Consider the following 12,894-nt stretch of genomic DNA (forward strand, 5'->3'; position numbering starts at 1 on the left):
AATGGCATATTATATATTATATTACATAGCAAGATACTGAGCAACAGCTATGTCCAATAAAATTGTCAGAGGTCTGGTTACTTCAAATTGTTTTACCTATTGTGTACAACACATTTATGCTGCAATCCTAGACTCAGGAATTCACCCACATTTTGCGCAGCAAGCCTATATCGCCCTTGGTGTTGGACTCCAGTTTGTTTGTGGTGATCTCCAAACTGAGTTTCTGCAGGGCCTTGGAAAGATAATCTGTCTCGTTCTTGTCCCCACTGGCTGTCTGCTCCAGGTCCTCCTCACTCGCTTTGTACAGATTGTCAGGAACAAGAATGGTCACTCCAAACCCGTGGTTATTATGAATGTGGTTGTCGGTCAGCTTCAGCTGGGGCTGAGGGAGAACCTGTTAGTAGAAAACCCATTTCATGTCACCGATCTATCCTTGGTTTTCTACTTGAGTTGACACCGACATAACAGTGAGGTTGTTCACTATTTTTAAGGTGAAGCGAACATCAGCCACCTATTTAATTAGGTCTCTGGCTCTGCTTCACTGCCACATTTATTATACGTACTACAACGCCACTGATGTCACAGATGTATTTATCAGGCTGCTGACAATCTAGGGTTCCTCCTTGATTTAAAGGCTTAAGTTGATTCCTTCCCCAGAATCCACACTACGTCACCACAATGGAATTCAGTGACATTTCCACCTGTACATTTGAGTGTATATACAGTGGGTGAAAAAAGTATTTAGTCAGCCACCAATTGTGCAAGTTCTCCCACTTAAAAAGATGAGAGGCCTGTAATTTTCATCATAGGTACACGTCAACTATGACAGACAAAATGAGGGAAAAAAATCCAGAAAATCACATTGTAGGATTTTTAATGAATTTATTTGCAAATTATGGTGGAAAACAAGTATTTGGTCAATAACTAAAGTTACTCAATACTTTGTTATATAACCTTTGTTGGCAATGACACAGGTCAAACGTTTTCTGTAAGTCTTCACAAGGTTTTCACACACTGTTGCTGGTATTTTGGCCCATTCGTCCATGCAGATCTCCTCTAGAGCAGTGATGTTTTGGGGCTGTCGCTGGGCAACACGGACTTTCAACTCCCTCCAAAGATGTTCTATGGGGTTGAGATCTGGAGACTGGCTAGGCCACTCCAGGACCTTGAAATGCTTCTTACGAAGGCACTCCTTTGTTGCCTGGGCGGTGTGTTTGGGATCATTGTCATGTGAAAGACCCAGCCACGTTTCATCTTCAATGCCCTTGCTGATGGAAGGAGGTTTTCACTCAAAATCTCACGATACATGGCCCCATTCATTCTTTCCTTTATACGGATCAGTCGTCCTGGTCCCTTTGCAGAAAAACAGCCCCAAAGCATGATGTTTCCACCCCCATGCTTCACAGTAGGTATGGTGTTCTTTGGATGCAACTCAGCATTCTTTGTCCTTCAAACACGACGAGTTGAGTTTTTACCAAAAAGTTCTATTTTGGTTTCATCTGACCATATGACATTCTCCCAATCCTCTTCTGGATCATCCAAATGCACTCTAGCAATCTTCAGACGGGCCTGGACATGTACTGGCTTAAGCAGGGGGACACGTCTGGCACTGCAGGATTTGAGTCCCTGGCGGCGTAGTGTGTTACTGATGGTAGGCTTTGTTACTTTGGTCCCAGCTCTCTGCAGGTCATTCACTAGGTCCCCCCGTGTGGTTCTGGGATTTTTGCTCACCGTTCTTGTGATCATTTTGACCCCACGGGGTGAGATCTTGCGTGGAGCCCCAGATCGAGGGAGATTATCAGTGGTCTTGTATGTCTTCCATTTCCTAATAATTGCTCCCACAGTTGATTTCTTCAAACCAAGCTGCTTACCTATTGCAGATTCAGTCTTCCCAGCCTGGTGCAGGTCTACAATTTTGTTTCTGGTGTCCTTTGACAGCTCTTTGGTCTTGGCCATAGTGGAGTTTGGAGTGTGACTGTTTAAGGTTGTGGACAGGTGTCTTTTATACTGATAACAAGTTCAAACAGGTGCCATTAATACAGGTAACGAGTGGAGGACAGAGGAGCCTCTTAAAGAAGAAGTTACAGGTCTGTGAGAGCCAGAAATCTTGCTTGTTTGTAGGTGACCAAATACTTATTTTCCACCATAACTTACAAATAAATTCATTACAAATCCTACAATGTGATTTTCTGGAATTTCTTTTCTCAATTTGTCTGTCATAGTTGACATGTACCTATGATGAAAATTACAGGCCTCTCTCATCTTTTTAAGTGGGAGAACTTGCACAATTGGTGGCTGACTAAATACTTTTTTCCCCCACTGTATATATTCCCCTCACATGGAATAGCCATAATGCTGTAACTGCAAGTACTGTATACTATACCTTGAGATTGATTCCACCCTGTGAGCCTTTTGAGTCTTTCGCCAGCTGGTTGCTGCAGTGATGGATTTCATTCCGATGCAGCTCTGCAACGCTGCCAGGGTACAGCTCCACCCCTGCCCCCTGAGAGTCATCAATGTCAAGTAAATCTGTGCTCATTTTCTAGGATGTCTCAGAGCATTTCTGTCCTATTTTGCATGTTACCCCTAATTTACATCCACACAATTACATGGCTATATCAACAATCAGATAAGCCATGTAACTCAAATACAAATCAAAGGCAATCTTTCAAAATGACAACTCTACCTTTGCACCAGAGATCTCACAGTTCTTCATGACCAGAGAGGCTCCAGTCAGGACACACACTCCTGTGCCTTGACACTTCAACACGCAGTTGTCCAGGGTCAACTGTCCCGACTCCACCACAACGATGCCATCACAGGTTCCATGCTGCACCAATGTCAGGTTCATGAGCATCACCTTGGAGGCTTTGGACGCCACAAAGTTGTCATGGGATGGGTCAGAGTAGAACACCACCTCTTTCCTTTCTCCTTCTCCTGCAGAGTATAGAACCATTGAGGCATGAAGGTCAACTAACATTTAAGTATCACTTGTCGTCAGGTGTTAACACAATGTTAGCTTTACTTCCTTTAATGGATATACAGATATTTTATTACGGCCATAAATGTAAACTAAAGTAATGTCGTATTTACCCTTTATTGTGATGTCGTCTGTGAGGGATGCCAGTGCAACTGCGTGGTACTCTCCTGGGAAGACCACCACCGTGTCACCAGAGAAGCAGGAGTCCAGAGCGGCTGACAGACTGTCATGCTGCTGGATCAGAGTGTCCTGCGAGAAGTTCTTGATCTGTGGTCACAATGAAATAAAGATACAAAGTTTGGAAATAACTGAGATAGATAAGCTGCAATAAATCAAGTTACAAAACATACTTTTTGCCAAAAGAAATTACATGACTGAAGTGAATAACACCAGACCCAGCACACCAACCATGTCTGTTGTCATTATCTGGGCAACAATGTGTGTCACAATCCTTCCAGATGTTCTCTGTCCCTTTCTGCGTTTGTAGATCCTCGGATAGAAGGGTCCATGGCTCCTAAAGACATTAGTTGAGCAGCAACACTAGTTGTTTTACACTATGTCAGCATTGGTAGTTGGATGTTGAGAGAAGCTAGGACCAAAGACCATATTTTACCTGAGTCGCAGGTCTTCCCAGAACTTCAGGAGCCCACAGAGCATTGACATTTCGTAGTACTTTTTCCAGCACTCCACAGCCTCCCCTGGTAAGGCCTCCCCACGGATTTTGGTCTGGAACTTTGTCAAGTCCAGTCGTTTGCTTCGGTACTCCTCCAGGGTCTTCCGGTATCGCTCACTGATTGGACCAGGGATGGTTCCATCCTGAATGTCATAATACCTGCAAAAAAATACACAGCATAGTCCAGGTGAACTTCATTCTCAACACAGCGGTAACATCATATCTAATCTTTGTGGCTTGTTTTTGGTTGGCTCTGCTGGAATACGGAGGGTATGCATACAGCTGTATGCGTTTCTCAATGAGTCCTGCGTACTCGTCACATTCCTCCTCATCATCCCAGTCTCTCCAGAGGAAATCGTAGAAAAACCTGCAGGGAAGCATAAAGACAAAATCTGGAATAAATTGGATTTATCAGATTTGGATTTACATTGTTTTGGAGGGGATCCCTCATGTTATTCACCTTGCATGTTCCAGATACTCTGCAATGTTGTCTACGTCAGCTCCCAACCCTTGTATGGGGTAGACATCCAAGATTGGCACAGAGTAGTCATGTTCCCGCAACACATCTTCAACCAACTCTCTTGGTAGGTTGGCAATGTTTGAGGAATATGGTTCTGCTACAGAAACGGACACTCGAAGAGGGAGGGTTTTTCCTTCGCATGGTGTACAGTTGACCTAGACAGCCAAAGTTCAGGTTTAGGAAAAGGGTCAGACACATTGCATCCCCATTATCGCAGAATTGGGGATATGGTATCGTGTTCTACACCTGTGTGCTTAGTGGTAACTTCTTGAGCCATTGTTAACAGATGTAGCTAGCTACCGGTATTTGTTTGAAACGCTAATGTTAGAGGGAGCCCCTGTCAAACAAATAACGTTAACTGTGCCTGTGGTACTAGTAAGCTAATGATTGCTGAGCAAGCTGATTTGATTCAACTCAACTGACATTACAAAAAATACATTCCATTGCATGAGCCACATCAGTTAACATAATTTGAATTAACATTTTACATTACCATGGAAATTATTGCATCACAATACCAGGCAGCCATTAGCCGTTCTTTTCATTCTATTTCTATGGTGAGCCACCTGTATCTAAATATTTGAAATTGTATCTGAATGTAACAACAAAACTACTAGCAGTTTCAGTAATTCAAGGTTAGTGCTATCTGGGACACCCTAAACACCCTTACCTTAACCATAACCATAACACTTATGTAACCTTAACCACAGATAGAAAAATGAGCCAGATATTTCACTGGATGTATAAGTGTGAAGCATCTGGTTGGTGTTTCCACTCACTACCAAATATGGTGATGAGAGCAAGCCCAGTGGCCAGTAGTGGGAGAAGATGGAGCGAGATGGATTTTGGCCGACATTAGGCAAAAGTTCTCATCGATGTAACATTTGATCTCAATACGGTTTTCTGTTCCCAAAATTAGAATCTGTTACGAACAGAGTGGACTAAGTTTTGTAGATTTTACCCTTTGCCAAAGTAAAACAAAAATTGCGTTGTTTAGAATGTGCGCAGGGGCGAATTGAGTTATTGCACATGCGCACTTCAGAGTAGGCGTTCCCTAACGGAAACATGCAAATACATGCTACAACGCTGTGCTGGGCTGGGCTCTTCCCCCCTCCTTGCTTGTTCTGCCCACTATGACTAATTTGTTCCCGTTGGAAACGACCGGCTGTGGTCTATCTTGGGTTAGTTATAAAAATCTTTGCCTTAACACTTAAGTTACCATTTTTAACCTCTACGGGATCGGTGTCCTGTATACGGGACGGTTGAGCTAACGTGCGCTAATGTGATTAGCATGACTGTTGTAAGTAACAGCAAACTTTCCAGGACATAGACATGTCTTATATGGGCAGAAAGCTTACATTCTTGTTAATCTAACTGCACTGTCCAATTTACAATAGCTATTACAGTGAAAAAATACCATGCTATTGTTTGAGGAGAGTGCACAGCAACAGAAAATGTATCACGGCAACTGGTTTGATACGTTCACCTCTGAACGTAAATAATGTACTTACATTCAGTAATCTTGCTCTGATTTGTCATCCTAAGGGTCCCAGAGATTAAATGTAGCATAGTTTTGTTCGATAAAATCCATTTTTATATTAAAATGTAGGAACTGTGTTCTACAGTTTGAACCCCTACTGTCTCTGGCTCCACACCCACCCCGCCCGGCCATCTAGATGTGTGAAAGTTAGTGTATAAGCTAATGATCCATCATGTATGACATTCCTGGGAGTGTGTTAACTTACAAAAATGATATGTTAATACAAAATGTATGTTCTCTATAGTTATGTACTTGAAAATGTATCAATTGGCCAATTCGGCACATTTGGGCAAACTTGATACAAAATAGTCCAGTATTGCAACGCTTCACTGGATCAATCTGAAACTTTGCACTGCTGCCATCTAGTGGGCAAAATCTAAATTGCACCTAAACTGCAATTTTATATTGTGGCCTTTCTCTTGCATTTCAAAGATGATGAAAAAAAACAAAAAACGCATGTTTTTTGGTTTTCTATTATCTTTTACCAGATGTAATGTGTTATATTCTCCTACATTCATTTCACATTTCCACAAACTTCTAAGTGTTTCCTTTCAAATGGTATCAAGAATATGCATATCCTTGTTTCAGGTCCTGAGCTACAGGCAGTTAGATTTGGGTATGTCATTTTAGGCGAAAATTGAAAAAAGGGTCCGTTCAATGGGGAACCGAGTGGGGAGTGGAACGATTCCATATAGGAAGGACCATAATTAAATCACTAACTTACATCGACAAGCACACCCACGAATGGCAGGTCCCCAATATCGCAGTTTACCAACAGGACTTCTGGGGAAGTTTTCCACACTGCAGTCCAGGAGCGTTTGCTGGCAAGTTTTTCTATTATGTAGAAGCTTATAGCTTCATCTACGTCTTCTGCCTGTTAAACATGCAAATAAAACATGTGTTAGCATACTTGACTGAACTTCTTCGGTTGTCAGTTTATTCATTAATTAGCTAGCTGGGTAGCTAAAGTTAGCGAACGTTATTACTAGCCAGCTAGCTGTAGCCACTTACCGAACACTGGCCAATAATATGATCGCAAAACAGAGCAACCCGTTCAACGTAGGTGTATGTATTGTTGGAGATGAAGATTTGTGGCAAGACTTGTGCCTCTTCTATATTATCAAATGGCTCTTCACCGTCAGGATTTGGGGTCAAAAGTTTCCTTCTCATAGGCACTTTATTCCTTACGATTTGAGGTGTGTCAGCAGCAGAGAATGATGTTGAACCATCATCACGGTTTGGCACCTCACTTTTCGGAATGGTGCTGATATGAGACTGGGCCTTTTCATGGGCCATCTCACTTGAGGCAGGCATTTTTAAATGTTCCTCGTTCGCTTTCTGTGCTGTTTCATCGTGAACATCTTCCAGAAGAGGAAAATTATCAGGGGCACAAGTTGCCATTGTATAAGATTTGCTAATAAAAGTGATTGTTTTCTAAAATAAAGCTAGCTTGCTTGCTTACCGTTAGCTAAAGACCCGAAAAACCAACGACTTTTCCCCCGCACCACGAGCCAGGGTTGGTTCAGATTGAGGTTTTGAAAAATTGAGCGCGAAACGGTTCACGAGCGAGCTACTAGGTGCAGCAGGAAGTAGCTTGCGCCATCACAAAACACTCAAGTCAGAATAAGTTGAGTTCACAAGCTAACTTTTTCATAAAGCCAGGTATCAGCGTGAGTCAATTGCAATTTTCCTTCTAGACCGTCTATTTTGACGATTGCAAACAGACGGTCTAGGGAGTCGCGGGCAATAATATATTCAAAATAAGAATATTATTATTTTTGAAAGGTAACCGCCTAACTTAAACTTTTATTTTGAAAGGATATCACCGCTTATTGCTGCTGACCTTACACAACGTTACCGCTACACACAGGCGTGCGTGCGCTGCATTGGTTATTATTGCTGACTTTACACGTGCATCGCGTCCGCAGTGATGAAATGGCTAGCTACGTTCGGACTCAGAGGGTTTTCGCGCTGCACACACTCACTGACCAATACAATAACGTTCTCGCCCAACACACACACACTGATCCAATACAGCTAGCTTGATTGACAGCTAACAATGCAGACGTGTTCTACAGGCATTGCACATGTGGATAGTTAGCTGTCATTTAACTCATGTAGGCTAGCTGTCAGAGTAAAATCATGGACAACTTTTTAAAATGTGCAGCTCCCTCTTATTGGGGATTTATTATTCTCCTAAATTGATGGGATGACTAACTTAGAAAGAATGCATTCTTGACTGGGCTAATGTAGGCTGTGACACCTGGCAAGGCTGTGATTGATGTGAAGAGCTGGTTTAGGGGGTAAAATTAGATAAGGATGTGTCTTCAAATGCTAGACTATACTGGTTCTTTGTGATCTATGAGCCTTCCTTGGACGTAGGATTGATGTCTAATGGAGCTGGCTCTTCTCACTATGATAGGTTGTTATGATAATCTTGTGTCTGGCTGAAGTGTGCAACAAATGGCGCCGAGGAGATGAGACCAACCCCTGAACCAACGGATTGGCTGAGTAGAGTTTAAACCACACTCAGTTCTTTACTCTGATTGGCCAGCAGAGAAGTGGGAAATTCCCTCTGTCAGAGTATTTGAGTATTGAATCTGAAACAATGTGTTAGTTCTCTGATAATGCCCTGCGAGGTATTTCAAAGAGCCCGTATATACGAAACATCATATTTACCATTGAAGGTTTTTGCATTAATTAAAATAACTAGTATATCTTAGAAGTCGTGTTGACCTCTTTTGTTCCTAATACCAGATTTGAATTGACGCGACTTTGACAATTGGTGACCCCGACGTGATCTGGTAGAAGGGACTTCGCTGGATACTGTCCGGCCCATTTGGTCAACTCTTTCATCGAACCGTGTGTTTCACAAACTGCCCGGGCTTCTAAAAAGGTAAGCAGATACCTGTTGTTAAATAACCAAAGATCTGCACATTGGCTTTATCCAAATTAATTTTGTGAAACACCTGTCTGATGTAAGTGAACTAAATTATGAAACTATTATGAGTAGATAAGCACAATATTGTGACATGCAAACCTTTGCTAAATGTGATGTTTAAAACCATGGGACCAGAGAGTGTTGATTCTACCGGCAAGGTCCGCTAAGAGACGGCTAGGTTCAGGAGACAATGCTGACATCTACCGGCAAGGTCCGTAATTGCGACATACGGCTAAGGTTCGGAAGATATAGGGAATAATTGGTTTAAGTAATTGCTATCGGCAAGGTTCGTAACTACGACAGTACGACTAGGTTCGAAGAATTACACCGGCAAGGTCCGTAACTACGAGGATACGGCTAAGGTTCGGGAAATTTTAGATATAGGGAATAATTGGTTTAAGTAATTGCTATCGGCAAGGTTCGTAACTACGACAGTACGACTAAGGTTCGAAGAATTACACCGGCAAGGTCCGTAACTGAGATACGGCTAGGTTCGGAAAATTTTAGATAAATACTAGCGACTGGCAAGGTCCATAACTTCGAGGATATGGCTAGGTTCAGCGGAGTATTTTTTAAAGATAGTAGACGGGGCTGTGTGCCCAAATAGATTGTGAGTGGAATATAAGTGTGTCATTTATGACTGTGTGACATGGGTGTCATTTATGACTGCGTGACATATTTGACTGTATGATAGGATTATGACTGTGTATTGTGAGTGAGGGCGATAACTGTGTACTATTTTTGCTGTGTGATAACTGTATACTACGCTTAACTGTGTACCATTTTTGGCTGTGAATACAAATAATATTTTAAAACAGTAAATAATGAGAATAACAAATAGGAAATAAGGTTTAAATTGTGCAAACGTTAACAAAAGACACCCATAGGAGGTACTATAAAAAGTTAGACAGTGCGAGTGTTGTCGTATGCATAAAAGTGTGAATGATAAACCTGTATACCTTGATAGAAAACAAATTGGGAAACAAAAGACGTTTGTGGCTGTTCAAACGGTATAATTTGGGAATACATTTTGGATTTGTGGTTACTCAAACCATATAACCCGTCAGTGACAATCGAAAACATGAAATGAAAAGTGATGAATGAGTGTGACTGAACTAAAACGTTTGAACTGATATATTTGAAATATAACATTTGGTGTTTGACATAGCATAATACTGCTTTTGAATAGTTGTGTCGAAGCAATTCGGATTAGTATTTGATTTGACGTTTGATGTTTGACCGTGCAAAATACTGGTTAAACAATTAGACCGAAATAATTCGGTTTATAAACGTGCACCAACTTTAACTAATTAGGTGGGAATTATTTGATTTAAATAAATGGACTGGAGTACTTTGAGTAACGGCGGAATATTGGAGGCGCGCTGGGACGAGAAAACAGCTCCTCACAGCTCCTCAAAAAGCCTGTACCCCCTGGACAAAAAAGAAGTAGAGTTGCGAGGGGAGGGGCTGGAGAGAGCGAAAGTGTGGCTTTTGGAGCCAGAAAAGACTGGCAGTTGGCTGGGAACGCATGTGGGTATCTGACGAGAGAATGTTCTAAACTTGCTCACCGAACGCAGAAGTGCGTCATGGGTGAGAAAGTAGAGAATATTTACATTTGCATTTTTGGTAATTTGGCAGACGCTCTTGTCCAGAGCGATTTATGGGAGCAATTGGGGTTGAGTGCCTTGCTCGAGGGCACATCGGCAGATTTTTCGCCTGGTCGGCTCGGGGATTGGAACCGGCGACCTCTCGGTTGTTGGCGCGGCGCTATTGGTAACTAAACTGCCAGCCGCCCCATATGAGTTTAAGATTGTGGCGTTGTTGGATAATGTGATTGGAATAAACTGACCATAAGTAATGTTGTTTTAGACGTAATGTATAATATAGTACAAAGCAAATAGAGGGTTAAACTGAACTAATTATCATGGTAGAGCTAACGTAGTACAGTGAGGGAACTTCATTTTGTGTCAGAGGGTAAGATGAGATCATTAATGGTACTATTGGTGGAAATCTATTTATCATTTCAAGGCATGGAGTAACAATCTGCATTTATGAGTGTAAATTCCACGGCTGATGTGTTGATTGAATGGGTACGATGAGTATTTGGTTTGGTAATGTTGAATGGACTATTTGTAGCGTGTTTATGGGTTAAATAGAAAAACTAACTTATACAATAGGGAATCAAAAGGAGAGAGAGTTTTTTGCTGAGGTGAAAGCTACTGCGATTTTCATTTGGTGACGTCACTTGCTCTATGAACTGGGAGTAGTTACTTTGAGAGCATCGCAGATGGTGTGGAGTGACTGGCGATGTCCCTGGTTCGAACACAGGTAGGGACAGTAGACAAAGCTTTCGCAGTGGGGCTATATACCTAGATTACTATGTGGATTGAGAAATGTGAAAGGTTAAATGAGATAGCTTAAATAGAAATATTCTAGAAAAGTCTATGAAAATATGTTATAAGGTTACCATGCGCTCTCCCCGAAGGAGCAAGGGGAGGGTGAGAGACAGTATAGTTCAGATGGTAGGAATGTCATTAAGCATATGCTGACCAACGATAGCAACTATTTGTTTTATTAATTAGGGCCTAATCAGAGAGAACAGTTAAATAAATTGAATAGCGAACTGAAATGGGTTAGCGGGAAAAATACAAAATAATTGGACGATTATAGAACGATAATTTATTTTGGTTAGGATGAAAGTATGCATTGGCTGTTGTGCTGGGGAATAGCGCCAGCCTGTAGTGGGTTATGGATTTGTTACATAAACGTATATTTTAAAGTAAAGTGATGGAATAGGCTACAATTATAGCATTATCAGAAAAAAGACACGATTTAATGTGAAATAGTTATTACAATTATTATTGATAGTTATTACAGTTATTATCATTGATCCAATAATGATATAAGGATAGTAGAGGAAGGCAGGGGATTTAATCTCATTTAGGGAAGTTATATTAGGAAGAAAATACCATTAAATGAGGGAACATTTGATGTAACCGTGATTGTATTGGCTAAAAACTCAAATATAACATTTACAGGGGAGACAGGAACAATAGAAGGGGAGACAGATTTTCCTAGGGCGTTGAATAAATAATTGATAAATGGATCATTTGAGATGAGATCACATGTAGCAGAGTTAGGGTAATCAATTAAATAATCATTGTATACTCGAGGAATTTTGAGTGGTTTAATGAATTAGATATGAGGAATTAGAATGATACAAACAATTATTGATGGGTTAAGACTGGGAATATCTATCATGTTTTGTGTGTACTACCATCTTTAGATTATAACTAGGAGAAAGAGATTAGCTCATCTCAGTTAGGCAGTATTTAGGTCATAAAAGTGAGCTATCAAATTGAGTGAGGCCTGGCTATTTGTGATTGTTGTTTTTTCAAATTGGGTTAAAATGGGTTCACAGAGCCAGAGGCTGTACAGAGAAAGGTGGAGCCCCCATGTTGCCCTAGTGAAAGAACATTCAGAGGAATGGTTATCACTAGGTAAATGGATAAAACAGGGGAAAAACATTACTGACTGGCAGAATACACCAAATGGGGATCAGTATGGCCACTCCACTGGGAGATATAGCAGACAGTTAAATTGGAGAGCAAAAACCCAGCCCAGTGTCCATCTGGAGATAAGTTTTAACGGATGACAGGAATAGATTTTCTTAACTCAGGAACAGGAGGCTGAGTTAGAAGCAATTCCGTTCAAATTATGGTCACAAGGACAGCAGATGTAGGACTAATTAAGGGGGTAGCTCCAGTACAAGTGATTCCTCGATTCGATAATAGACCATACCAAAAGCAATATACTATGAAACCAGAAGCAATAAAAGGGATAACACCTACATTTGAGCATTTACTTAAGGGAGGGGTGATAATTCTTGGAGATGTGGTACAATGCAACTCTCCAATATTTCCTGTTAGAAAGGAGGCACCTAGCGCCGACTGGAGGATGGTCATGGACTTACAGTTAGTTTAATGGAAATATCATTCCCAGAGTTCCATGTGTAGCAGATCCACATACATTGCTGAACCAATTGAAACCAGAGAACTCCTATTTTACAGTGATAGATTTAGCTAATGCTTTCTTTAGTATCCAAGTTCATCCGGATAGTCAGGGGTGGTTTGGCTTTACTTTTCAGGGAAGGAAATGGACTTAGGCTAGGATGCCTCAAGGCTACTCGGAAAGTCTTACAATCTTAGCCCAGGCTATAACTAAGAATTTGGGAAAGTTT

General features: G+C 41.3%; 1 protein-coding gene across 2 annotated transcripts; it reads right to left on the reverse strand.

Annotated features, from left to right (window-relative positions):
* Positions 1-77: 77 nt before the first annotated feature.
* Positions 78-7,252, reverse strand: LOC121580900 (testicular spindle-associated protein SHCBP1L). Of its 2 annotated transcripts, none has more exons than XM_041896066.2 (10): positions 6,725-7,252; positions 6,438-6,587; positions 4,114-4,328; positions 3,967-4,020; positions 3,594-3,812; positions 3,389-3,494; positions 3,094-3,247; positions 2,687-2,937; positions 2,384-2,503; positions 78-394 (listed from the first exon to the last, which is right to left on the reverse strand). In XM_041896066.2, the coding sequence occupies exons 1-10, from the start codon at positions 7,112-7,114 to the stop codon at positions 134-136; spliced, it is 1,920 nt and encodes a 639-aa protein (XP_041752000.1). In that variant the 5' UTR covers positions 7,115-7,252; the 3' UTR covers positions 78-133. The 2 variants fall into 2 exon arrangements, with proteins under 2 accessions (XP_041752000.1, XP_041751999.1); XM_041896065.2 differs by having other exon boundaries at positions 3,934-4,020; positions 6,725-7,251.
* Between the last annotated feature and the right edge of the window lie 5,642 nt (positions 7,253-12,894).

This window comes from Coregonus clupeaformis, chromosome 14 (assembly GCF_020615455.1).
Source record: "Coregonus clupeaformis isolate EN_2021a chromosome 14, ASM2061545v1, whole genome shotgun sequence".
Taxonomy (NCBI): domain Eukaryota; kingdom Metazoa; phylum Chordata; class Actinopteri; order Salmoniformes; family Salmonidae; genus Coregonus; species Coregonus clupeaformis.